Source organism: Drosophila serrata, unplaced genomic scaffold (assembly GCF_035046125.1).
Source record: "Drosophila serrata isolate PLE 108 unplaced genomic scaffold, ASM3504612v1 contig_241, whole genome shotgun sequence".
NCBI classification, from domain to species: domain Eukaryota; kingdom Metazoa; phylum Arthropoda; class Insecta; order Diptera; family Drosophilidae; genus Drosophila; species Drosophila serrata.
Window position 1 is genome coordinate 600,955 of NW_028257139.1, and position 27,327 is coordinate 628,281.

Here is a 27,327-nt window from a genome sequence, read left to right on the forward strand (position 1 = left end):
CACTGGGCCATCGGTGTGAATCATTTGCGGTGCAGCACTTGGCGTGGTAGGACGATCCAAACAGAAGTACTGCATCCATCTGGATGCCATGAAATCGAAGAAATCGGCCTTTGCCAATACGTCCACTGGATACGGCAGGCACAAGCACAGCGGACACGGTCACGGGAAGGGACACGCCCATGGTCAGGGTGGAAACTCCGGCAAAGACAAACCCGAGGGTTCAGGCAAGGAAAAGTCCCCAAATCATCATGAGCAGAAGGAGGAGGATAAGGATTTGAATTCCGGTTTCGGCGACTATCTTCGCACACCGGAGGGTCTGTAATTAGTTACTTCGAACAAGTCTTACTTTATTGTAATAAATACCTCACATTTTATCCATAGCATTTGAGATGATGAAACTGTTTGTCTTTGCAAATACAATAATGTTAATTGTCACCATGGCCTGGCCGCATATCAAGGAGCAATTCTACATGGTTAATCAGTGGCTGGAGACCTTCCGCGAAGATCACAAACAGTGAAGAATCTATCAAAAAGTCAATAGTTTACATACAATTTATCTTAAAGACTATACAAAATGGTTGGACCCTTCGTTCAGGGTCTGTTTTTGATCGGCATTATCTACTGGTACTCCAAGGGGATGATGTCCATGATCAATGACTACTACCGCTCCGAGTTCCAGCGGAAGCTGCAGACGGAAACAGCGCCCCAAGCCAAGGCAGAGGCTCCCGTCAATGTGGACAACTTTATGGATTACGTGAGGCAGTTGGACACACCAGATGAAAAGAGGGAAAACAAGGACACAACGGAGGGATACTCATCGCTGCTAATGGATAAAGCTTATAGCCATACACTCCTACGCTTTTTGGAGATCACTGGCACTATGCCAGCCTTTGATATTTGCCTTAACTTGAGCAGCATAAGATAGATGTTACAATTAATTAAACTAAGTGTATTTTATATGCCTTTCGTAGAATGAACACTCATAAAACACTATCAAATGTCTCTGCATACTTCTGGGGCTTATTTATAATATTATTTTTCAGATTTCTTTAACGTTTTCATCACACTTTTAACAATAAGCAATTCCCAGTTTCACAAATAACTTCAGTTTCAAATTTTTGGTCCAACTTTGGTGTATTGGATTTTTTATTTAAACTTTAGCAGAATATATTCATATATTTCCATATACTTTCCAGCTTTCCACTTACGAACCTATTCACATAACTGTAAAGACATTCTAAATTCTGCAAATACTATGGAGTATATGTCGGTTTGGTCTGTCCTCCTATGCACTCTTCAAAACTATTCCCAAGTAGTAAGCTCTCTCTAAACATCAAGTTTTGGTCATTGCTAGTTATACCCTTGAAGCAGCGTCTGAAAAAAAGTATATTTAGGCAGATATGATAGTTATAGTTAGGTAGTAATGGTAGGTTTCTTTTCTACAAATCATTATCTGTATTCAGGTATTCATTATTATGGCACAATTCAGTTGAATTTCCTGCAGATAGTTTAATCTTTTGATTCCAAGAGGTCTTTATCATTATTACCAATTTGTGCAAGAGATCCACGTGGTTAGTTTGCCCCGACTATTTAAATGTTGTTACTAGTGATATCAGTAAAGATCGATACATCGATGTTTTTGAATTAAATGATATCAAACATTTTTCTCTAATAATTACCTAACAAAATAAACATTAACAAACAAAGACAGAAAATTCTTCTCTGGTAAAATTATACTCATGTTATTTTTTTAATGTATATTCTATATACACAACAATGCTTCATACATAAGATTTATTATTAAATAAAAATAATAATAGTTGCATTACAAATTAATAAAGCAAAGATACAAAATATATATAGTACATCATAAATGATAATAATCATACTTGGTGATTTGAATAAATCAAACGAATACATTGGAAATAGTTCTGTGTCAGCCCGAATTCAGAATGGAGCATCAGCATGCGTACTTTACGCCTTTAACGAAATCATAATAATATTAATTAAGAGAAATCACAATGAAATTTCGATGAAAATGCGTTGCAAAACAAAATTAAGGAAACACAAACCTTTCTGATGTATCACAACCTTTTAAATAAGGATTAACAATTGAGAGCTCGCTCAGTTTTGGGCGCTAACAAATCCAATTTCGACAATTGAGTTACGGTGGCCTACTACAGACTATGTATATATATATATATATATATGCGTACATATATGTATGTGGATATCGCTTGATAAATGTTATATGGCTAAACTCGTACAAATTAGATTGCTTATTGACAAGGCAAAAATACAAATGCAGAATACACACGAGGCTCTTTGCTCTATAATGCACAACGTCTCCTCTTTTAACCGCAAGGATCATTTAAATATATATATATATATAGATTACTGTGCGTTCAAGTCTTAACGAGTAAACAGTAACACCTAGTGACTCTGACTTCCTTCCACGACTGCCTCTAATCCGAGAGCTTGCGATTTGTGGGAGGCGGCGGTGCTGGCACCGTTGGCCTCTTGGGCGTATGAAATCGAGTTCGGCGAGATCGGAGTCGTAGCCTGAGGTTGCGCTTGTGGCTGCTGTTGTTGTGTCTCCGTAACGGCAGACGGCTGCGTCTCGCTGTTGTGGTTGCTCTCCTTGGCCGCTGGCACCTCCTCCCGCGTTCCGTTCGTGTCACTGGTCTCCTGGCGCAGTTTATCCAGAAAGTTTTCCGTTTTGTAGCGGACACAGCCATTGCCATTATCGATTGTCGCCTGGGTGGGCGTTATGGCACCCTCGTCGTCGCTCTTCCCATCTACTTTGGTCGCACCAACGCCTAGTACCACCGGCCTCTTGGGCAGCTGCGGTTTCTGCGGCACATCTGGCTTTAGTTTAAAGCTACCAATGCTATCGGTGCTCTTGCGATCAGCCGTAGGAGAAGGCAAGTTATCCAGACCAAAGAACTGTGTTCTTGTCATCGGCACAGGCTTGGCGGGTGTCACAGGTGGCGGGGGCAGTGGCTCGAGCTGCGTATGCATGGGCCCACTGACGGCGGTTGACTGGAACTGCGGCAGATTTGGTAGCGGCGGCTTGACGGGCTTCTCCTGCTGCTTCTCCGCCGGCGGCTGTTGCTGCGGGAATAGTTCCTTGGCATGCGGGCGATGCGACGTTTGTGATGTGGTCATGATGCTCGTTCCATTGCCATTGGTGGTTGGCGGCGATGGAGCATTGGCTTTCTGACGCCTCAAGGTGCCGTAGCGAGGACTCTCCATGACTTCTGCAAGGGATGGCCCAGGTTAATATTAGGTAATGAATTAAGTGAAGGCAAAAGAATGGGACAGTAGACGAGCTTGCAAACGGATGAGGTGATACATTCTCCCATTGGCAGAAATCACTTCCACGCAGACTTTGTAAATAACAGTTGATCTGTTTTGTCGTAATTTCTTTTAAATTTAAGCGCTGGTTAATAGTTCTTACCTAAAGTTACACCCTTTCAATATCATTATATAAGAGAGAATGGTACAGAAAAACATCGATTTTACGTACATAAATATGACTGGGACTGTTATTTGCAAACTCTGCTTCAAGGAATAGTTTTGATTAATTTTAATTCAACTTGAAACTTTATTATTGCACAAAAGGTATCAAATTATAAGGCATTAATTTAAATAGAATTAATCAATAGACGGAAGACATTTAATAATAGCTTACGAGGCAGGTTTTTCTTATTTTTCATTTGTTGAAAATGTAACGAAATTTAAGTAGACTTGGAAATTCACAAGTCGAATACTGTATTAGGCAGGTATTCTCTGGAGCTATAGAACTCCGACTGTGCAGTATACTTACCACTATCGTTTCTGTCCAGGTTTTCGTTGGAGGAATTGGACTTGCTTTTGCCTTCGACAAAGAGTTTTTGCTTTTGTAGCGTCAGATAGAACTCGACATCGCCGGTGAAGAAGTAATCCCACTGACTGATCAACATCTCTACAATTATATTGGCCGCCGAGGAACTGTTCACCTGTCCGATGTAGTCGGCCGGAGCGTTGCTGCTCTTGTCGATACGCGGCCAGAGCATGTTCGGTGACATGACGATGGCCAGGTTCTGGGAGCTCATCTTGTTGTGCACGGAGCGCTGCTGGACGTGGGCCAGGAAGCGGGTGAGGTAGCGCAGGTTGACATAGTTTTCCTTGGGCAGCTTGCCCAGAATGGCCTTGATCTCCGTCTTGCGCTCGGACTCGTTCTGCCGCTCGGCAATCCGGATAAAGTCCTTGTACAGGCCATAGGTAAGCAGCGGCTCGGGCAGCTCGCGCAGGTAGAGCTTGAGTATGGAGCCAATGACATGGGGATCCTGGTAGTCCAGCGGCAACGGGGTCTTCACGTGCTGCGCCTCCAGGGCGTGCTTCATGCGGCGCAGCTTGGTGCTGGCACAGCCCACGCGCAATAGGCCCTCCTCCTCCAGGCCGTGCTCTAGCAGGCAGCAACAGCACAACTCAACGATGTAAGAGATCTCGCGGTTGGTGGATGTCAGATGCTCCTTGAGCGAAGTGCCAAAGCGGGACTTCTCCGTGCCCTGAATGGTGTCTTGAATGCGGGCCAGCGAGGCGTTCACATGCTGCAGTGCCCGCTCGTGGTAGTTTCTTTGGTTAAGCACATAGTCGCGGATGCAGCTCACGATCTCGTCCTCTTTGGCTATCAGCTCTAGCATCTGGGCCGCCCAGGCATCTCGCTCCTTCTCCAGCTTCAGTTCGCACTCCTCCTGCTGGCTCTTGATGTGGTTCACCTTGGACGCCGGCTCCTCCAGCCGGATTGCCGCCTACGGGGAGAACGAGAGAACAGAGCACTGATTAGCGAATGACAGATAAGCGGCGGCAATGCCATGGAAATCGTCATAGTCCAAATAGCCCAAAGTTCAAGCACGTGAAATATCTTATCTGCCGCAACACCCACTACTGGAAATAGTTTTCCCAATGACTAGAAGGGAGAAGTTGTCGGATGGATGATTTGCGGCCATCTCAAAATAGAACGACCTCAGCTGTTACGGCTCCCATCAAGGTCTTTGTTTCGAGCCGGACAATGGGTGAAATATGGGATTCAGAACACACACGCGCGTTGCATTGGGGCCACTGACTATGGTGACACCGCTTTTGACTCACAAAGGAGTTTATAAAACACTGTTCCGATAAGAAGTGCTATTGAACTATGTGAAAGAGTATTTAAGATTAAATGCGAGGGAATTTAGGAAACAAACAAACGTATCTCAGCGTCTAAATATATCAGACCTTGATCTTTGGGAGAAAAATAAATAAACAAATAGTGATTCAATCGGTGGAATTATATCATATTGTGACAAGGAAATGTCCCATACATCTTTTAATATGGCAAACTCACTAAATCCAGTACTAAATTGAGCCATGCATATATTGTACAATACAAGTTTTTTGTTTACAACAGCATTGCCAGCTGTGCGTTTTGTGTAAACAATTTACTGCTGGCATTCATCATCATCTTTGCCCGTATCATAATGTAGCTAAAAATAAACAAATCGTGACAAAACGACAAGTTACGACGACACTATCTCCGCCATCCAGAAGACAATGGCATCCAGCTCATTATCAATATCTACTCCTGCCCTCGCGAATTGTATTGAATAGTTCGAGACTACGATTGTGAGTCACATCATCATCTCCATGAGGCCGGAGCAACCTCTCGGTGACCTACATCACACTACAAGTGGCACATTCCGGGCACCAAAGTTAGCACTTCCAAAGGCAGCTCCGTTGTGCATATATGTATTGTTTTCAGTTTGGATCCGTGTCAGGGATTGCAATTAGAACAGAGCACCCAAACACGAGAGCACCTGATTAGCGAATTATGGCAAGCTGACGGCGATAAGATTACCCTATACCCGGGGGAGTGTAAATAACTTCGGCTGGTCAGCGATTGCAGGGCATCCATTTCAATTATGATGTCACTGCTGCCACCACCGCCGCCAAGTCAATGAACGTCTTCCGACACCTTAAACAGACAGCGCGGACAGAGACCACTGGCTCGATATGGGCTTGAAACGCCATAGTCGTGATTTGTACAATATAAAACGGAAAGCAAAATAAAATACAAAAAAAAGCAAGCAAGCAAGCAAAAAAAAATCGAGAGAAGAAAACACGAAAACAATAAAACTCCAAGAGTAACTTTTTGTGTTCGGATAACCGGCTCTAACTGTTTGTAGTAGAGTCTCCAATGGCCAGAACCAATTGGGTGTCAAGAAATTGGAACACCAAAAACGCCGTTCATCCCGAGCCACTCCATATCATCCCACTCCAGGCTAGCGATAAGGCAACAATCGTCTACGAATCATAAAAAAACGGTAAGCAACAAATACGGATTGGTGGCCAACAAACAATAGAAACTGGCGTAAGATAAAGCCATGGCAATAGAAATAATAATAAATGGAAATTAAAAATTGATTGCTTCTTTTGCCAGGCGCTTCTTGGCATCCGCCTCGACACAGTGGTTCGGCTTTGATTGGAAAAGTGTATTGGATTTGTCTACGTCGTTATATATGACACTTTATTCTGGGAACCGCCTATCAAGTTACTTCATTGTAAGAACTTTACTTGAAGCCTGAAGTCGGTTTGAGTCGATTTGATTCTTGTTTGTTTGCTATCAAACTAGAAATGATTACAAACAAATATCAAAAGAAACACAGTGCCATTTCCTTGAGAGGAAACAACCACTACCGACGGCTGTGGTTGTTATTGTTCGTTAATCAGAGACAACTTGACCAGCGGAGGTAGCTTTTCGGGGATATTATTTCAGCCAAGCTCCTTAATTAATTTAACAATCTCCCATTGTCATCGCGAGCGCAAAAGTTTTTGGTGAAAACGGAAATCCAGCATTACTCACTGCCATTCAGTTAATGGATAATCCCAGCTAGATTTATGATCCGCACTCACCTCATAACTACGCTTCAGCGAGGTGTATTCCTGCAGAGTGCGCGATACATTGCGCTTGAGCGTCGAGATCTCCTGGATTTCCTTGTCCAAAATGTTTTTCAGTCGCCGCACCACCCTGGTCTCCGTCTCCAACTCGCTCTCGATGATGCACTCGGCCATCGTCTTCTCCAGCTCTCCTGTAAATGCCAAACACATGGAGAAATGAGTACTTAAGCAAGTGTTTAATGGAAACTTGGACACGTAATTACCCCACAGTGTGAAATGTTGAATGATAAGCTTTAAGAACAATTAAACAAATGGAAATTCTAATTGCTATAGTCGAAAATCAAGAGATTATTTTCCCAAATACTTTCGAATTTTGTATTTAAATTTAGAAACACGCATTAAGGTTAGTAATCTTGGAGGAACTACTAAGAGTTTTCAGTGTGTTTGTCGCTATTCCGCCCGCAAGTGAGGAAGTCAGTGCTTATTTAAGACCTTATCGCCAAGCGGTAGCTGCAAAGATGTTGGCGTGCCGGTTTCCAGTTGTTGGAGTTGCTCAGCTTAGATGCGGGACAAGATTGGGAGGCAGACTCGAAAGGGGGAGGTGACTGCCGAATAGGTTGACGAGCTGAGTAAGCAAAATTGTGATAATTGTGTTGAGTGCCCTGAGACTTGAGGCTCGACAGCTGAATCCGCCATGGAGGCGAAGAGGGAGGAGTGCCCAAGACGAAGAAGACGTCGTCGGAGGCGGCGGCAACGGCACTGGAGTATAACGTTCAAGATATGCTCGCTTTTCGCTCACCCTTTGCCAGTGGAATACGGAGCTGAATTGAAGCGCATCGTGGCAAACAATAAAAGTTGCAAAGGGCGCACAGTGGGCTAAAAGAGAGATGATATCGCTCAGTTATTATGGCCATTACATGGGCGACAAAAATCTCTGTTTAGTGAGGTAATTTTCAGTTGGAGCACTTGTAGAGATTGGTCTAAACAATTTATGTAACTATAGGTGATCATGACTAACAATTATATAAGTCACAAGGTCAATTGTAGAAGAAAAACATTTTAACATGAATAATCTATTTTCTGGGATCTAGATAAGGTGTTTTTTTAATGTTAGTTTATGGGTAAAGTGAAATGTTTGGTCCAATACTAACTTACCAACTAAAAAGGGAAACCCCCTTATATTGGGTACATTTTAAGTACTCTTAAGGGTACATATTTTATATTATGTTATATTATATAAATTATATATGGAAGTATCCGGAAAGACCTTGTTAACTATACACATTCTACCTTTTACTTCATCATAATTTGAGTTAAAAACAAGATAGAAAGCCGAAGTAAGTATACCCCTGCAGTTTTCGATCGGAACCTTATAACATATATATAAATAGAATATATATAAATTTTAGAGAGCTCCTGACTAAAATTATAATACCCTACAAGGGTATAAAAACTACCTTTTACTGAGTTAACGTCAGAAATAAATTAATTTTTTTAACTGCAATAGCAAGATTGATAGAAAATTAACTTTTTAGAGCTTTGCCATGCTGGCCATTATTGATTTCCCCAGATTGACCCAATTATAATTCCCCAGGCGTTCAAGCCGAGCTCTCACACTTAACCCATGGACACACGTTCACACTGTGCCCGTAATAATATGCATGGGGAGACGTTCGTGTCTAATCAGGAACGTGGGGAAGTGGAGCAACCGGGGGTTTGGCACGGCACGGAGATCCCTGGTATGGCAACGGTTACACAACAACCCCGGCTGCTCTTGAACCACTGCATCTGCAGCTGGATCTGCATCTGCAACTGGAACTGCAACCGAAGGGGCCACTGGGAATGGCAATTGCATCCAAATTGCAATTGACGCACACGCATCTGCGAGTATGTGGAATGCGAAGTGCTCGAGAATGGCAAGCGGCGAATGGAAACAATACACAAAAAAAAATAATAACAAAAAACGGAATGAGTAATACGGACCAGGGGGAGCGCCCACAAAATTAATGAGAAGATCGCTGAAGGTGGAGGTGGAGGAGGAGTAGGAGAGCAAAGACGCAGCTGATGGAAGCCTGATCATGACGATGATGCATGAATTCGGCTCAGACTTTTACTTTTACTTTGGGCCAGCATAATTATCGCCGTTTACGCTTCTTTGTTATTATCCTATTTCGTGAGCGACGGATGTGTAACAAATTTAAATGAAATGCAAAGTAAATCGCATAAGAAAAGGGCAATAAAAGCGGGCGCAAGTGGGGGCGGGCCAACGAGCTGGCAAAACAAAAAGTATATAAATAGATAATGCCGAAACCGCAAAAAAAGTATAACCAATACGAATGCGAACAGCGGGTTGAAAAGAAAGCAGCGAATAATTCATAATAAAAATTATAATAATCATTAAAAAAAAGAGCTCAGGCCGACAGTGGGGTCTCCCTACAGACGCAGTTCGATAATGCGAACCCTAACTAGAAGAAAATGCTATTGTCTGAGGTCTTGATAACTCGAATTATATATAGATCTGAAAGCTAAGAGATAAGCCAGAATATTAAACAAATATTTAAGCATTTTTTTAATGAATTTTCACTGATTTAGGAAATTAGTTAAGTTTTGAAAAGATATATAAAATATATCGAAATAGATATTTAGACAAATTTTATGATAGGTATGGAAAAGCATCAATGCTTATGCCCAAAATGTAAAATTTTTGCACATTTCTAGACAAAATCTATCTTTGAAAATGTAGTTTTACTATTTACTTAATCTTTTTGTTGATGGTTTCAGTTATCTAATTTTGACTGTATATTAAAACCGCTGTCAATATGGTTATTGTTGTTGTTGCTGCTCATGTTGATGTGGATGTTGAGAAATGTAAATGCCACAAGGCCAAGCGACAAGGCGAGGCCGCAAACACATAGGCAGACAAACTCACAGACACGCAAGCCCGTGACACAGTCATCCGCGAGTATTCTCCATTGCCCACAAATGCGAACCAAACCGAAATGGAGGTGAAAACCCATACGTATGCATATGTGCATGTCTGGCAGCGATTATCGGATTTGGAGCCCACTGTGCCTCTTATCAGTCGAACGGCATGTTACCCACACACACACACACGCGCACGCCACAATCACAATCACTCGCATACTCGCACTCGCACAATCACAAACGCACTTCCCGATACCCGATAACTAACCACAATTGGCGAGGACCTTCTGCAGCGGCATATCCTTGGGCAGCTCCTTGGCGGACTCGTCCAGCGCCTGGGCAATCTTGTAGTGGCTGTTTTTCTTGGTCCGCTTGTCCTGCTCCTCGCTGCTCACCTGGCCATTGACACTGCTGCTGCTGCTGTTGCCGCTGCCACTCAGTGCCGGCAGCTTCCGAACGATCTTCTCGATGGTGTCTCGGTATCTGTCCACCTGCCGCTCGATCGTCTCCAGCTCCGAATCTTTGCAATCCGATTTTGTCGACCTGCGGAGAGTGTAGGGAAGAGGGGTTGCCGTTAGGTCATCACTCGGCCAGTTGTTGTTATTGTTGTTGTCATTGCAGCAGCTGCTATTCGTCTTGTTTTTGTCGCGTTGCTGCTTTTGTTGCATTTGTTGGCGATGCTGCTGTTTACGTTGTTGTTGTTGTGATGAGGCAACACCTGTCCGTCCGCCTGGAGCGCAGTCTACAAACACACACACACGCAAACAGCGCCGCAGTGTCGTCGTCTGGCCTTTGAACTTACCTTGACAGATTTTCGGCTGCAATTTTGATTTTCGCAAACTGCCTCTTCATCTTGGCTGCTTTGCTTTTCCCGCTCGCGTCTCCAACGTTAACTAAACTTTGCTTTTTCTGCTCGTTTCCAAAGTGTAATTAGCTGGCCATTGAGTAAATACTTAAAACTGGCAAATTAGTCATTCTTTAACGATGTTTTACGGAAAAGTGAGCCGAATGTGACCGCAGCAGGAGCGCTAATATATACCGAATTTCCGCAACAAAGCCCTACAAAACGCTGTAGAAAATGTGTGGGATCTGGTCACACATTTCTTTATCTTGGCGCGTCCAGCGGTCATTAAAATTGCCCTGTTTATTTTTATATAATAATAATATATAGTATAATTTTAAATTTTAAAAATATTACCTTTTATGTACCTTTCCTTTGCTTTTACATCGATTGTAAAATAACATCGATAATTTAGAAAATTGGCAAAATCATCGTTGCATCGATGTTACTATCGATGTTCTTGCATCTCTATTTGGAACGCACGTGTGCGGTTCGTAAATAATAGTTTTATTATTATTTTTGCGGCCAAAATGACCCAGGCCGAGATCGTTAAACGGCTCCGTGAGGAGTTCGACAATGAGCGCAACGCGGAACAGAAGCCAAAGAAGAAGGAAGACCTGTTAGCCGTCACCAAAAGGTTTCACCAGCGGATTCTCAACCTGCTGACCATTCACAAAGTGCCCTACTCGAAGAAAGAAGGTAAAAACATTAATTATAACCATTTACTAAGTCACTAAACCTTTGTCCTTGTAGATGAAGACACCTACGAGGATTACCTGCTCCCGGACAACAATAAATCTGCCCACAAGAAAGTCCAAAAACACAAACAAGAAGTAGAAGGTTCCGACGACGAGGATGTAGACGAGCGAATCGCGTCCATCAAAAACAAGCTGCGTCAGAAAAAAGGCCCTACCACTGAGCGCCAACAGAAGCGACGAGAGGCCAAGAAGCTGAAGCGCAGCAAGGGCGTCCAGAAACTGCTCCTCTCCTCGGCCAAAAATCTGAAGAACGAGAATGTTAAGCACCAGAAACTTAAGAACGGCGTGGTGAAGACCGAGCAGGACGCGGACTCGGAGGACACCAAGGCACAAATACAACCCGTTAAGGTTCAGCCGGTGTACAACCAGGAGGCCAAGATAGTCTACTCCAAGGTGGACTTTGCCGCCAATCCGGGTGGCAAGACCAAGAAGTCGCACCAGAACCCCAAGGAGATCCTGAAGAAGCTGCGAGACACCAAGAAGCACCTTACAGAGCTGCGTGAGCAGGGAGAAGCGGATAAGGCGGCCGAAATACAGACAGACATCGCTTGGCGCAAGGCCTTCGACAAGGTCGAGGGCAAGAAGGTCAAGGACGACACAAAGCTGCTGCAAAAGGCCATTAAGAAGCGGCGAGTGGAAAAGAAGAAGGCCAAGACCAAGTGGACCGAGCGCAAGCAGAAGGTGGAGCACGACATCCAGAAGCGGCAGAAGAAGCGCCAGGAGAACCTCGACAAGCGCAGCAAAGACAAGCGCAACAAAAAGCTGAAAACGGCCAGCAAGAAGGGTCGCATCATACCCGGCTACTAATTCGACTTTTAGCATTAAGTTTAAAATCCTGTGTAATATCTAAGTTGAATATCCACGTTGAAAATCAACTCAGATTACTGTAAAAAAAAGAGTAATCTTTTGAAAATTCCCCATAGTCATCCTTTTGATTTGGAAATTCTCGGTCTCGGCCATTTACCAAATTTCCTCATAGACCAAAATTTATAGTTTTCTGTCCGCTGTTTGGTGTTTGCTTCACTGTGCGGCGTAATCCGTTCCACTGTGCACCACAAGAGGAGGAGACCAAACAGCTGTTGTCGATAAAAACTATCGATTGCTGTCGTGTAATTGCGAAGACGTTGCTGAGATTTTACCAAAACTTCAATATTTCTGCCAAAAAGTCGCGAGTTGCGGTTGCAAATAAATTAATTTAGGTGATTAACCAAGAGGCTTACGACTCCGTGCGACTGCGGCATCGGCAAGAAGAAGCATAGCTGGACGAGAGAAGAGCAAAAGCAACGAGAGACACAGCACGCACACAGCCACACAAATTACGTGCAGAGCGCAATCTATTCCCCCATTTTCCACTGAAAATAAGCGCACGGCAGGCGGAAAAGCAGCCTAATTGCGACGCATTTCGCACTGCAAAGGTGAATCCGAGCAACGAACTTCAAGGCAACCCCAGCTGAGCAACACAGACTGCAGCCATAACAATAACTTTGCAGATCGGAAGAGCAGCAAGAAGCAGAGAGGAGCACTGAAGCGGCCAGCTGAGAAGTAAAGGAAGGAAGAAATACACGGAGGAGGAGTAGCGGAGCAGGGGAAGAGAAGGAGGCGAGGGAGGAGCAGCAGCCACCATGAGCATGGTGCGGCGGATCATCCTGCTGGGCCCCAAATACAGTATCTGGTCGAAGGGTAAGTGCACTCTGCTGGCGTTACTTTTGGCCACTTTTTTTGTTATTGCTCCCATTGTTGTTGTGCAAATCGCATACGTAACTGCGTCATTTGCTGCGCCAGCGTCACGTAGCCGCCGCGAATCAACAACACCACGAAAACCCAACTGGCAAAACAGTTTCCCGATCTCATTCCCATTTGGCTTATCAGCCTTGCTTAGCTGTAGCTGCTGCCTCTCGCTAAATTGTAAATTTTTGTCTAGTTCGAACCAAAACACTGAGTGAAGGTCGTCTTCTTTCGATATCAAAGCTGCTCGCGGTCAACGGCAACCAGAGGCGTCTTTGAAAGGGGGTTCGATCACATATACATCTGATTGGACGTCCACACCGACTTCGTCAGCGTCTTCCCAATCAGAGAGGCGTCATGCGTTGCTGGTCAAACTGAACTTGAATTGGTTTTATAAGGGGCCCGAACGGCCAGCTAGCTTAATTATTGCGATTGCCACTCTGACGCAATGGATTTTTCACTATTTTTTCATGTCTCTGACGGAGCAATTGTTTTACACATTTTTAATGGCCAGTAACTGTTGGTTATTATATTTGTCGACCTGCAGGTTAGGAAAGCGGAGCGGCGGAAGTTACGCCAATAAAAGCTGCACTGGGAGAAACGTAGTAGCAGTTTTAAAAGTGACAAGTCATTGATGATATCGGAAGATGCTAATTGCCCTTGGCCTTTATTTGTTACCTTTTTGTTGTCCAATCTAGTGAGCATTTTCTCTCCCGAGAGACCCTGTAATTATCAGTTTAATATCACTCTGTGCTTGGGAGAGGAAACATTAACCCCGGCGGCGGGTTCGCTGCTTCCATTATTCGCTTTGTCCTCAATTGGGATCCATGCTCAGGTTCCCTACTCTGATAAGCATGAGAGTTTTAATTTAATTTATTTTTTTATGCTCTCAGGAAGCGCAGTCGGTCAGACACAGAGAACAGCAAGATGTGTCATCCTGGGCACTTCAAACTCGGAGGTCAGCATCTGGGGTGTGCGACGCTTTCACCTGGCCACTTCGAACTGTGCCATCAGCCGACTGGTAAGGCTAGAGCCTGCGGTGGCGATACCCGCCTACATTGACATCACGAACGCCACCACACGATCCACTGATGATATGGGAGACGGAGCCAGCGGCAGTGGGAGCGCCACAGGAAGCGATAGCAGTACCAGTGCGTCTGGTGGTGGTTCCAACAAAAGTCCTAGTGGATCGGGGTCCGGAGCGAGCACGACTAACAGCGGAGATCCACCTGGAGGTGGATCTGACAAGTTCCTGTCGTGCCCCAAGTGCGGCAGTGCGTGCACTCAGGTCGAGACGTTCGTTAGTTCGACGCGGTTCGTAAAGTGCGCCAAGTGCAACTACTTCTTCGTTGTGCTCTCCGAGGTCGAGACCAAGCAGCGCACCAAGGATGAACCCAAGAACCACCGCAAACCGCCACCGCCGCCCCAGAAGATCATGGAGTACTTGGACAAGCATGTGGTGGGGCAGGATTTTGCCAAGAAAGTGCTGGCGGTTGCCGTCTATAACCATTACAAGCGCATCCATCACAACCTGCCCCAGTTGAATCAGCAGGGAAGCGGAGCGTCTGGTGGCTCCGGCGGTGGTGGTCTGGATGGTATTCCCCGACCCGACCTGCTGCACATCACCGGAATCGGTCACACGCTGAACAGTACACCCGGCAGTGAGTTGCCCCCCAAGGCGCCCGCCCAAATGGGCTTGGGCGGCGGCATGGGTGGTCCCGGACTGGGCAGCGGATTAAGTGGATCCTCATCCAGTAACTCGCGAGGAGGCGGCGGCGACAACCGTCCCGGCTCCGAGATCCTGGATCGTCAGTCCAATGATGTTAAGCTGGAAAAGAGCAACATTATCATGCTGGGCCCAACGGGATCTGGCAAAACTCTGATAGCTCAGACGATCGCCCGCTGTCTGGACGTGCCCTTTGCCATCTGTGACTGCACCACGCTGACACAGGCCGGCTACGTGGGCGAAGACATCGAGAGTGTCATCTCTAAGCTACTGCAGGACGCCAACTATAATGTGGAGCGTGCCCAAACGGGCATCGTCTTCCTGGACGAGGTGGATAAGATCGGTGCTGTTCCTGGAATCCACCAACTGCGTGACGTCGGTGGCGAGGGTGTCCAGCAGGGCATGCTCAAGATGCTCGAGGGGACAGTGGTCAATGTGCCAGAACGCAACTCGCCGCGCAAGTTGCGAGGGGAGACCGTCCAGGTAGACACCACAAACATTCTGTTTGTGGCCTCCGGCGCGTACACAGGACTGGATAGGCTTATCGCGCGTCGTCTTAACGAGAAGGTAAGGGAAAAATCATCGACAGAAGCTAACATCACATATCCTAACAATCTTTATAACCTTTACTTTTCTAGTATTTGGGTTTTGGCATGCCCTCAACTAGCGGATCTGGTCGTCGAGCAGCTCAGGCAGTCGCCAGTCCCATGGACAACGATCAGGAGGAGCGTGATAAATGCCTGACCAAGGTGCAGGCTCGTGATCTCGTTGAGTTTGGCATGATACCGGTAAGTAGGCAAGTGATGATACAGTATTAGATTTACCAATAATCTTGTCTTGTGTTTCAGGAATTCGTTGGCCGTTTCCCGGTAATTGTACCCTTCCATAGTTTGAACATTAACATGCTGGTCCGTATCCTGACGGAGCCGCGCAATGCCCTGGTGCCACAGTACAAGGCACTGCTCGGTCTCGACGATGTGGACCTTACCTTCACAGAGGATGCGGTCAAGTCGATAGCCCAGCTGGCGATGGAGAGGCATACAGGAGCACGCGGTCTGCGCTCCATAATGGTAAACAAGAGATTCCTGACCCTTTGGCTTAGTTTTAAAACTTTTTTCTTAACCCGTCACAGGAGCAACTACTTCTGGATCCAATGTTCATAGTGCCGGGATCAGACATTCGAGGTGTTCACATAACCGCCGATTACGTTCAGGGCACATCAACGCCCGAATACAGCCGCGAAGCGGACGCCCCGGCATCTGGGACCGTTACCGCTGACACGGAGACCACAAACGATAATGATAAGAACTTTGAGGATAGTGAGAAAGTACGACTAAAACAGTAGATCAGAGATACCGATACCGATACCCACATCCAAAGCCAAGCAAAACACAGAAACCAATCCAAAACTTCAACAAACAGAAACCTATCTTCTCTTTAGACCTTTTTGTCTTAAATTTTCTCTTTAGCTTGTTCATTCTTTTCTATTGCTAGCTTTCAAATAATTGCCTCTTCTTCCCAAAATACTATTCAACCTTCCCCATTCTTACTCGTTCATATATCTTTGAATCTACCTATTCTAACACGACATATATCCTTTAGTTTGGTTTGACTGATAACTTGGTTGGTTCGTCGTAGCTCCCCTCAAGCCCCATCAATCTGTAAAATATGCCCGATGAGGAATGAATGAAAGAAAGCTCCCCGTGTATTTTTGTGTATGCAACATCCTCAAACCTATATGCATCTGTGATTCATAATCGACGAGCAGCGCAATCTTTTTAGCCCAACACAGTAGTAAGCAGAGTGACCAATCCTAAAGAGTTGGTTCCATTTAATAAAAGCCACATGTTTTTTTTTAAAATACCCAAAACACTTAAGATCGGAAATCTGCAATGTTGGCAGGGATGTGGTCGAGGTCTGTACCTCTGGGCGCTAGGATCCTCTCTTGCATATACCAATTATATAAATACAAACGTAAACATATATTTAGGCAAATTTTGCATAGTCTAAAATGAGTTTCTAAATGAGTTCTGGTAGCGTTATAATGACGACAAACCTGAGCAGCAAGTTCTACTTTTAACTACTTTAAGTTGAGAAATCAATTTTGAAAAAAAAAAACAAAAAAGAATTAATAAAAAAAAACGAAAAAAATTAAAAAATATAAATTGTATTGGTTTTTTTTCATTAATGATCGTATTGGAAACTTTTGGAAAGGAATATTTTGTTGTTAAAATGAAAGGTTTTCCCAACTTTACGAAAAGTTAAAAGGTTGTCTTGGAAGGGGGCTAAAATTGGGATGATGCTTAATGGAGGCAAAGGTCACCAGTGATTCCTTGTAAGATGCCGCATCATCTCGTATTATAATTGATTTAATTTTATAGATAAATTCAAGAGTCGATAAGTTTTAAATTACTTTTATTATATTCATCATTAAAATTCAACTAAATCTGCAGAACTCATAATAAATAATCTGAATTTATTGCACATATGGACTAAAAGTAGTTCCTTGTTTTTGTTTTGTTTTTCTGTTTCTTTTTCATTTCGTAGTGTATAAATTTGTATAAAAATTTGTAAGTTAATAAATATCTTTTGACGGACCTCAATCGTTCTCTTCTGAAATGAGCAGCTCGTATTCCTGTGCCGCAAACCGATCCCAATCGGAGGTCTGTAAGTAAATAAAGCTATTAAAGAAACACCATATCTCGGAAGATATTTTTGAAACTAACATATTCGTCACGCTGTGAGGCGAAGGGATCTCGCTGTTCATGATCCAGATACTTCTCCAGGTTAAAGAAGGTATCAAAGAACACGTGCGTCATTTTGCAACGCTTCAGATCGCCCAATGTGATGCAGTCGCGATTAGCCGGCTTGATCATGTCTAGCATCTGTATAAAAACAAAACAAATTTATATTTAAAGTAGAACTCTAATAAAGAAATAAGTATGATCCTCACTTGACACAGGCAGTCCTCGAAGGGTAGGCATTCGATGCCTATGCCCTCCATTCGCTGCTGCTGCTCCTCGTAAAAGTACTCCAGCTCGTACATAGAGAGCACCCCATCGCCGTCGACGTCCATGCAGCGGAACCAGTACTCGATGGCCGTCGGTGTCCGCTTGTCCTCCTCCGACAGGATGAACCAAACAAAGTCCGTATAGGACATCTTAGCCTCGTCCTCCGGAGCCTTTTTGTTGTCACTACGCGTTACACAGCCGGAAAAGATCCGCTCCACGATGCGTGTGGACAAAGCATGATCACTGTGCTTCGCTAGATCCTCCTGGCTGATCAAAAGGTCATGATCCTTGTCCAGCTCCCAGAACTTGCAATAGATCACGTAAAAGTGCTCGTAGCTAAAGAAGGCCATTATCTGGTTGATATCCTCCTCCTCCTCCAGCAGGCTAATCATCTAAGGACAGGAAGGATTAGTATGCGACTTCAAGAAGATGGAAAAGGTAGCTCACCTCCAGAAGATCGGACCGCTTCAGCTCGGATATTGTGATCTTGCCGCTCCAACTGCGGTTCACCGAATAGAAAATGCGCGCGATGACTGTGTGCACGTATCTGGAATGGAACTCGGTGGCCTCCTTGAGAAACGCCAGGCCGGGATGTGTGTCCACCACATCCTGCACCATTGGCACCAGGTCCTCGGGCACGATGTACGAGCGGAATCTCTGGCCACGCGACAGAATGTACACGAATCTCGAGGCCGCCTCATGGCAATATATGTTCATTCTAAAAGGATAATTGATTTCAATTTTAATTAAGGTGAAGAAGATCGACGAAGGATTCGATCTTACTGTTTCCAGAACTCGACGAACCGCTGGCGCTCCACGAGACCCGTGCTGGTCGACTGGCAGAAGACCATCACCGGCAGGCGCCAGTAAAAGGGCAGGCCGCATATCTTCAGGATGCGGGGCAGCTCATCCTTGGTCACCTGGTTATTGGGAAAGCTGTCGAAGGCGGAGAGAATGCCACGGATAACCCGCTCCATGGCAATCGTGGGCTGTGGCTTGCCATGGGGAAAGTAGAACCTGTCGGGGATTGAAGTAATCAGAAAATAGATATCACTGCGACGCTTGGATCCTCTCACCTGGGTATATAGACGCTCTTCGTGGAGCGGATCTCCTTCTGAAGCAGATTCTGTTCCGGCGGCGGTGGCGGTGTGGCGTGCAGCTTGACCTGTCGGCAAATATGAGGGAAAATTAATATCACTCACTTAACTGTTTACATTCGCTTGTTGTGGCTGCCAAAGCGCCACTCAATAAAATTTGCAATTTATTCTCGAAAAATGTTCTTTTGTTTACGTTTTCGCGGAAACTTTTTCTCACTCTCGGCCACAAAGCCGCAGACAGCCACGCCCATATCGACGTCTGTGTGCTTTTCGCCCTTTACCTTTGAATTTATTATTAAATGTTTGCCATTCAAATAAACACTAACACGAATTGTTGTCTAATTTAAGCGGTGAGTGGCTTACGGGAGCAATAGCAACAAAAAAGGTATTTGTTTAAATTAACTTTTTCGCTTTGGTAAATAATGGAAACATATTTGGCCCGTGGGATTTTTATGTTGCGAATTTTTTTGGGGGAGTACACAAAATAGTCCGAATTTCTATGGAAAAATTGCATTAAATTAAATCAAGGAAAAGCGCAGGCGGAAGCAAGACATCTTGGGGGAACAATTTGTATTTGATAAATATATAATACAAAAAAGTATTAATACTCCTGTGTGGGCGTTTTAAATACATAAGCATTCTATTTACCTATTCTTAGACCTTTTATTGAAAACAAATTGTGAAAAAAAGATCACTTATTCCTATCACTAAAAGTGTTTTAAATACATTAGCATTCTATTTACCTATTCTTAGACCTTATATTGAAAACAAATTGTGAAAAAAACGGTCACTTATTCCTATCACTAAAAGTGTTCCGCTTTAAATAATTTTTGGGACCGTTAAAACTGAGATAAAATAACAAAGCTTTACTAGAAAATAAGATATTTAAGGAAAGGCACTTTATATATTTCTATTACATTTGTAGTTTCCTATAATTTTGCACCCAATAACCTCATTGGTGATATACCGAATGAGGATATCTTTTAGACTTTAATCCAGGCATGGTCATTCATGCTTTTAAAACTGTCAACGGCAACATAAATATTAATCTTCTCTGATGACCATCATCACCATTCACCTCCCCTTCGTACAAAAAGCAAACAATTCATTGGCATCTACGCCCATTACGTATACGCCCGGCTACACATCGTTTATAGTCAAATATTACGCATACGCATTGTTGCCTAATTTATAGACAAAAGGCAAAGAGCACGAAAAAAAAACACTTGAGAATCGAACTCATGCTAAATGCTGCTCAACTTGTGTCTGTGCCTGCCTAAGAACTTAATTGCAAAAATAGTTTTTGGTGTTTCTCCGAGGACTGTATTTTTAGCAGTTCTGTTTGCTTTGATCAGAGACCAAGTGATGAATTTCACAAGCAATCGTAGTAAAGCAAAGTTCAGGAGGCAAAAGATCTCTTCTTTTTTGTTTCGGTAAGTCATTCATAGAATAAAAAAAGCGGCCGCCCGCACATGTAATTAAATAATTAAGCAATTCTACAAACACAAAAATAAAAAAACCCCACCAACCAAAGCAACAATCAGCTCTAAGTCAACAAAAACAACAAATTGCATTTCGAATCGCTGAAAGTGATGATGATCATGTGTTGTATTGTTGTATTGAATTCGGTTTTGTGTTTGCTCGCCTCATTTTTGTTGTTTTTGCCTCCTCCCTCGGATATATTTTGCTTTAGCACGATCGCGCACTGATCGTAAATGCTTGATTTGATTGTTTATATACGAAAATATGCATACAACACCAGGGGCACTCGATGTGGGTAAGTGAGTCCACTATAAATCCCCATCGACTAAGCTCCCCACGAAAGATGCTGAGTAGTCAACAGGTTCTCTTGTGATCGTCGTCACAGCACATTTTAGTGGAATGCTTCTTGTTGAATTCATTAATTCTATTATTATTTTATATAAAATAAGGGATGTATTCCACGACTTTATATGAAAGATTTTAGCTAATATAAAAGTAACGTCTGGTTAAAGATGATATCGAATAAGAAACCTGGTTTTACTTGCAGGGTATTTTAAACAGAAGCTTACAACACAGTGAAGGAGTCACTGTATATTTTCTTTATCAGCATCAATAGCCGAGTTAATCTAGGCCTTTCCGCTAGGAATAAAAATTTACCAATATTTTTAATGGAGGTACATCATTAAAATTATCAACAATTTCAAGGAATATTTAAATTTTTAAAATTTGGAATACCTTATAACATAACTGGGTTGTTATCAAAGCAACACGGAATTGAATTTCTTATGATTTTTTGCTTAGTTATAATTAATATCAAGTTCGATCCAAATACAAACTGGAAGTCTGCCTTATTTCTTGTTATTAAATTAAATTAATCTGCACTGGATATATTTTTCTGATAAAATTCTTTTGCTCCCAAAACGCTCAATATAATCTCATTAATATTTATAATAGAATTTAATTATAATAAAATATATGCTCATACTTAAGAGTTAACTTTGGCAATAATTCATAAATCTGCTGATATATGTATTTATAACCAAGTCGAGCAAATCATTTGACAGCACAATTAGTTTATCTAAAATTGGAAAACTGTTTAATATAAGACTTTATATATTCATTTTAGAATTATTATTATTATAATTTTAGAAAAACCTGATTGATGTAACAAAATATATATATTAAATTCTCTATTAATAAGCAATTTCCCTTTTCCTTTTAAAATCTTATGCCTTTAAAAGGTATATCTCTTTAATATAATGAAAAGCATACAAATAAGATTTAGAGTATTTTTTTAAAATTATATGTTAAATTACATTTTATGTAAATTCAAAAGTTTGAACTTTAATAGCGCCTTATTTCTAATTTAAGAAGATCAGATTTATCAATTGAAGATTAGTTATAAACGTTCCGCTTAAAAAAAATTCAAATGCCTTTAAATTTGCATTAACTGAAGAGTTATGTTGCCTTTCGTAATAAAAACAAATAACTCAAATAAATAAACTAAACAATAAAATGAGTACAAAAAAAGAATAGAATGGTTTAAAACATGCTTCAATCTGGAATGGAATTCGATCGAGGTTCTCAAAGTAAATTTGTTGATGTTTTCCCATTATTTTTCTGCTGCTTTGCAATTATTTTGTTTAGATTTTTGATCCTTCAAAGCTGAGCTTGTGACTCAGGTTCCAAATGGAATCGGCCTCGTGTGGTCTAACCCTTTTCACTCTCACTGGGTTCTAATATAGCCCCCACCGATCCTCCCCAGCCATTTGGCAAGCGTTTCTCGTCTCGTGGCGTCTTGAGGTAACCTTAAATCAATCAATGATGCAGCGCACTCGCACCGATAACAGCGGCCCACAAAGAGCCGAAAGAAAACAAATGTGCAATTGCAATTGCAATTGCTCGATCTTCTGAGGGGTTGTCGCGATGGGTAGGGGGGTAGTGTCTATTTTTTTTTTTTTCACAGTGTCTTCTGGCATTTTCAACTGTTAGATAACACCCCCGAGCACACGATTATCGACCTGCAAATTGATGCGACTTCCCGTAATATTCTCCATTGAACAACACTCACCTTGAGGAGACTCTTGGGCGCAGTGTCCGCCTGCGGGCGCTTGATGTTCAGAAACGAGTGCCGCACATCCGGGCACTTCTCAAACATGAGCACGCGCTCGGCCACGGAGCCGCGGGTGAGGAGGTTAACTGGAAGTAGACGGAACGGAACGCCTGGAGTGTGGACACGTTTATAATGGAGAGGGATTCGGTTATATTACTCTTGTCCTGGCCATTGGCGAGGGCCGCCCGCGCCCCGCTCGTCGGTTTGACTTTATTCAACGTTGGCATCGTTGTGCTGCCCGATGTTGCTGGCGTTGCATCCATCGATGTTGCTGATGTTGCTGATGTCGATGTTGCTGGTGCGTTTGCAGCCGTGTGGCCTGCGTTATCAGTGGCGCTACGACTTGTTGTTGACTTGCGTGTGACTACAATCGCTGCTGATGCTGCAGTTGCTTCTGCTGCCGTTGCCGCTGGCTTCTCTTTGGTTGCCGGCTTGCCTTCGGCACTGTTTTCTTTGGTTTTGCTTGACTTGCGACTTGTGGTCGCTGGCTCGTTGCCTTTATCACTCACTGCGATGCTGTTGCTGCTGTTGGCTACAGTCACCGCTCTCGTGGCGGGCGCATCCACCACGTCTATGCTAACAGCCACTGGCCCGCTCGCGCTCCTGCTGCCATTGATGCCGGCCTTGCTCTGCTTCTTGGTGGGCTGCTCGGTAGCTGCTAGCTTCTGGCTACTGCCGCTGCTGCTGCTGCTGCTGCCCAGGGAATTACTGCTGTTGGTGGCGGCGGCCTTGCTGCTCTGGCGCTTCTTGGCAGTGGCCGTCGTCGCCGGTGAATCCTTCTGTTGCTGGATCAACTCGCTGATCTTGAGCAGGTTGTGCGTCTGCTGCTGTGAGAGATTGTTGACGTCCAGATGCAGGTTTATGTCGTAGTTGAGATTGACATCGGGCAAGGCTTTATTGGTGGAAATGGCGGCCACTTTTTTGGGGGACTGCAGGGCTGGTTCGGGGACGGATGTATAGCTGGAGGTTGCAGGAGAAGATGCCTTTTTCACCTTGCCATTGGTTGTGATTTCGGACTTCTTGAGGCTATTGGTTTTGCCCCGCTGCTCCTTGTCCTTGTTCACGAAGCTGGTGACCATCTTTTTGAGGCCCTCGGTATCTGCCGTGGGAGAGGCCACGTCGGACAAGTCTCCGGCTCCTCCGGCATTTGTGTATAGTTGCAGCAGTTCCGGGGGCGGAATACCCCGGCTCTTCCACGTGTGATAGATGGCGTCGGCATGCTCGTTGATCTTCTTTGACAGCTCCGCGATCTCCGCATTAGAATCGATGTCGGAGACGGAGACGGGCGCACTGGAGCCAGGTGACTTGGGGGACGACTTGGGACTGGCGCCCGCTCCAGAGCCCGCTGGCTTGCGTGTGGTGGTGGTCGTCTTGATGGCACTCGTCACCGCCACGGAACTGATCACGTTGCCCGCCGATCCGCTGCTCAGCTTCTTGGTCTTGGTGGTCGTGGTTGTTGTGGTGGTGCTCGAATTGGCCTGCATTTTGATGTAGTATCTCGAAAGCTCTCTGTGTGTCACTACTACTAAGTTGTCGCGTCTCTTTCTCTCTCTATATGAGTTGTTTTTTGGAAATCACATTTTCACTGCTCACATTTTCATTTCAATAATTTATTAAATTCTTAATTTGTTCCGTATTTAATTCGCTTTGTTGCGTTGCGCTCGAGATTCACATGCGTTTCATTCACTTTTCACATTTTCAGCGTTTTCAACTTTTCTCCGTAGAGACTGCGTATGGCGAAATCTATTTATATAAAAGAAAATACCAAAATTTCCTATTTCGTTTATTTCAGACGCCGCCGAATCCGAAACATACACACACACCGACACACGCACCCCACGAAAGTATACACGGATATATGGGTTCGGGACCAGGCATCGCATCAGCGGAATATCGAGCAGATACTCTCCTCCGTACGTAAGACGCGTACACACGGCGGACACAGTGGTTGCAGGTCAATTTGTATTGAAAACACAGTGACAGCTGTCAAGAACAATTATCATATCGTTGGATTAATTAATGACCTCACACCTTAAGCACTAAAAAAAATGGCCAATTATCGCGTCACGTTGAGTCATCTCTGCATTCTATATGGATAGCATTTGTAAACAAACAAAACATTAATCAATTGAGGTAATTGAATCCAAGTGCAGCCCACTGTGCCTGCGTAAGATAGGACAACGTTGGTCGAAAGAATAAGGAACTAGGGATGGTTTCCACAGATTTTCCACGTGACTTTCCTAATTAATTACATATCTAGATACTAATTCAATAGTTTTTAAAATTTATGCAAGCTCCTAATATGCATAGAAGTTCTACAAATTTTTTTAATTCAATTTAGGGAAGGAATTTAGCATGATTAAACGTAAATACAGGTAGTAAACCATATGAGAAAAAGTTTATAGGCAAATTGGATGTTAATTTGATAAATAGCTGCGATAAACATTTAGACAAACATCATTTTCTAAAGATACTGGGGTGAGTAATCCATGGGATAGATGCTACAAATTAAATTGGCGCTGCTACTAGCTTGACCGCTGCTGCATCGATGCCGTTGGGGCGGTGTTTTGTACTATTTCGCCGTTTTTACGTGGGGATGGTATGGGTAAGGGATGGGAGACGGAGACGGAGACGAAGAAAATCGCGAGATCGTGGATGCTGGGAAATGCCCGACGGGATGAGACCGGGAGCTGCGTTTGCGGCTGCTGCTTCTTCAACTTTGTACTATTTATTCGAAAATAAATTTCGAAGTAGTTGCTGCACACACACAAACACACACACACCTAGTGCACTTTACATATGCCGCGGGGTGTGTGTTTGCATGAGGCTGTGGTGGTGCGTGTGACGTACATATGTATGTATAGTTTTGATATTTGTCTGCCTTTATTAATTTTTTAATTGCATTTAGGCCCGGAGGCGCGCGTGCTGACGACAACGGCGTGCCGAGACACCGAGAGATTCCGCCATTAATTAATTAACCAACCCGTGCCGAGCAGAGGTTAATCGGCATTTTCGCGGCACGACACTTTTCGCCTCCTTCTTTTTGGGTGAAATTCGCAATGACGATGATGACCAAACAGGAAAACACACGCGGCGGCCGTCCCGTTGAATATTTTGGAAAACTCTGGCAAGCTTCCGCTTGGCAAGTCTAAAATTAACAGCCAACAGATCAGAACGGAGCGGAGCAGCCCTCAAAAATCGGAGATTTCGTATAACTGAGCGTATAGCGGTGCACGCGCTGCTGCTTGGGTCCGTGTTTTTACTGTAAATCTTCAGCCGCTGAAAATAACATCAGCCTCCGAGATCCAATACGAACGGTACTGAGAGCGAACGATAGAGCGAACGGATGAGTGAGTGAGAGTGCTTGCTAGGTGATCTCAGCTGTTGCTGCTGCAACAACGCTAATGACACTCGCAGCCACCAAGAACGAGCGCTCCCACACACTCGCGACCTGCGATCAGTGATGCCGTCATAATATTTTGGGACTATTAGGAAATTGAATTAACTTTAGTTTCTTTAAGTTAAGGAGTTCAAGGATATAATAGATATGTTCGAAAGTAGTAAGAACTGACAGCATAACTTTAGTTTTACAAAAAAATCAATTCAAAGGACAATTTCCCCTGAGGGATATTTATAACAATTTATGTTTCAAAATCTGTCCAATAAATTAAACAATATTTTGCAATTGTAAAGTCACCTTCACTTTCGAAATATTTAAATATTGTCATCTAATGCCTGGGGGTGCCATCACTATCCGATTGAGTGAGAGAGCGATGCGCTCATTACTTTTGGCGTTCTTTGAGCAGCTGCTCCCGCTCTGCACATTCTCTCACTTACCCCCACACGACGGCGCTGCGCCAAAAGCAGCGACGCCGGCAGAACACTTGCCGTCGTTTACCCACTCACATACACACACAGACAGACAGACGCACACACTGGCGAGCGCCGATCCATTGTCGAACATAGAAAATACAAAAATCAAATCATAGGTGTTTGTTAATTATACACTGTGCCCTGGAGGCTGGGAGTCATGGTTCACATGGCAGCTTTGACAAAGCGTGCGAATTGGAAAGAAGTAAAGAATGGGTTATTTAGATATTATTCGAAAGCACAATTTGAATATCACTAAGAAAGGTTTTGAAAACATTAAATACAAAATTAAGAGGGTGGTTTAACAAACCTTAGCATTTTGTCTTTATTTATAAACATTTATTTATATTAGAATATCAATTTATTTATATTAAATATAAGATTATTGGAACAAACACTCATTAGATAAAATTTTAGCTTTCGTTCTTGAATAAATATTAATAAAAGCGTTTAAATATATTCGGTACCTTTTTAAGTATAAAAACAAGAACGGTTTTATGTAATATTTGAAATTTTAGATTTATTTTTAAATATTTACAGAAATTGCTACAGTTTGAAACTCGCTTTAAGTCTATGCAATAATAAGTATGCAACAAAAAGTTGGTCTTAGTTTTATTATCTTACATTTTGTAACATCATTTTAGAATACATTAAAAAGGAATTTAAAAACTATACAAAGTAATTTCTTTAGCACCTGTAGGGCATCCAAAGCGTCACCCATAATTACTATTTCTTCTCCAATTTCAGTTTCGTCTGCCTCATTGAGCAGGAAAACAACAACAGCCACGGATCGAAGCGTTTATCTTGCTTATTTGCTAATGCTAAATGATTGTCTTGTGCTTCTCCTTCATCCTCCTC

At 43.4% G+C, this 27,327-nt stretch overlaps 6 protein-coding genes and 1 long non-coding RNA gene across 9 annotated transcripts; 5 read left to right on the forward strand and 2 right to left on the reverse strand.

Moving 5' to 3' along the window:
- The first annotated feature begins 22 nt into the window (after positions 1-22).
- Positions 23-993, forward strand: Xport-A (exit protein of rhodopsin and TRP A). The gene is made up of 2 exons (XM_020957976.2): positions 23-314; positions 382-993. Exons 1-2 carry the CDS (start codon positions 89-91, stop codon positions 516-518), a joined length of 363 nt encoding a protein of 120 aa, XP_020813635.2. The 5' UTR covers positions 23-88; the 3' UTR covers positions 519-993.
- On the forward strand, positions 575-993 carry Xport-B (exit protein of rhodopsin and TRP B). The gene has a single exon (XM_020957979.2). It carries the CDS (start codon positions 575-577, stop codon positions 923-925), a length of 351 nt encoding a protein of 116 aa, XP_020813638.2. The 3' UTR covers positions 926-993.
- A 1,282-nt stretch (positions 994-2,275) lies between these two features.
- RhoGAP92B (Rho GTPase activating protein at 92B) lies at positions 2,276-10,920 on the reverse strand. Its single transcript, XM_020957975.2, is given in 6 exon segments — positions 2,276-2,534; positions 2,536-3,260; positions 3,830-4,796; positions 6,937-7,112; positions 10,115-10,389; positions 10,649-10,920. Coding segments are annotated over 6 exon segments (2,262 nt in total). The 5' UTR covers positions 10,699-10,920; the 3' UTR covers positions 2,276-2,465.
- A 21-nt stretch (positions 10,921-10,941) lies between these two features.
- Positions 10,942-12,358, forward strand: Surf6 (Surfeit locus protein 6). The gene is made up of 2 exons (XM_020957893.2): positions 10,942-11,386; positions 11,441-12,358. Exons 1-2 carry the CDS (start codon positions 11,218-11,220, stop codon positions 12,250-12,252), a joined length of 981 nt encoding a protein of 326 aa, XP_020813552.2. The 5' UTR covers positions 10,942-11,217; the 3' UTR covers positions 12,253-12,358.
- Positions 12,346-17,061, forward strand: ClpX (Caseinolytic protease chaperone subunit). 2 transcript variants are annotated; one of them, XM_020957891.2, is made up of 6 exons: positions 12,346-13,125; positions 14,064-15,463; positions 15,535-15,684; positions 15,745-15,966; positions 16,029-16,223; positions 16,499-17,061. In XM_020957891.2, exons 1-6 carry the CDS (start codon positions 13,068-13,070, stop codon positions 16,532-16,534), a joined length of 2,061 nt encoding a protein of 686 aa, XP_020813550.2. In that variant the 5' UTR covers positions 12,346-13,067; the 3' UTR covers positions 16,535-17,061. The 2 variants fall into 2 exon arrangements, with proteins under 2 accessions (XP_020813550.2, XP_020813551.2); XM_020957892.2 differs by having other exon boundaries at positions 12,354-13,125; positions 16,535-17,061.
- Positions 17,062-17,294: 233 nt separating this feature from the next.
- Positions 17,295-25,912, reverse strand: LOC110188468 (uncharacterized). 2 transcript variants are annotated; one of them, XM_086831692.1, is made up of 9 exons: positions 25,583-25,912; positions 22,757-24,342; positions 22,558-22,685; positions 18,984-19,072; positions 18,691-18,924; positions 18,355-18,625; positions 17,850-18,299; positions 17,623-17,781; positions 17,295-17,561 (listed from the first exon to the last, which is right to left on the reverse strand). In XM_086831692.1, exons 2-9 carry the CDS (start codon positions 24,081-24,083, stop codon positions 17,496-17,498), a joined length of 2,724 nt encoding a protein of 907 aa, XP_086687818.1. In that variant the 5' UTR covers positions 24,084-24,342; positions 25,583-25,912; the 3' UTR covers positions 17,295-17,495. The 2 variants fall into 2 exon arrangements, with proteins under 2 accessions (XP_086687818.1, XP_020813857.2); XM_020958198.2 differs by having other exon boundaries at positions 22,757-24,326; positions 25,583-25,871.
- Positions 25,256-26,291, forward strand: LOC110188469 (uncharacterized). The gene is made up of 2 exons (XR_002319922.2): positions 25,256-25,453; positions 25,508-26,291. It is a non-coding gene; the product is annotated as an uncharacterized LOC110188469 (long non-coding RNA).
- The last annotated feature ends 1,036 nt before the right edge of the window (positions 26,292-27,327 follow it).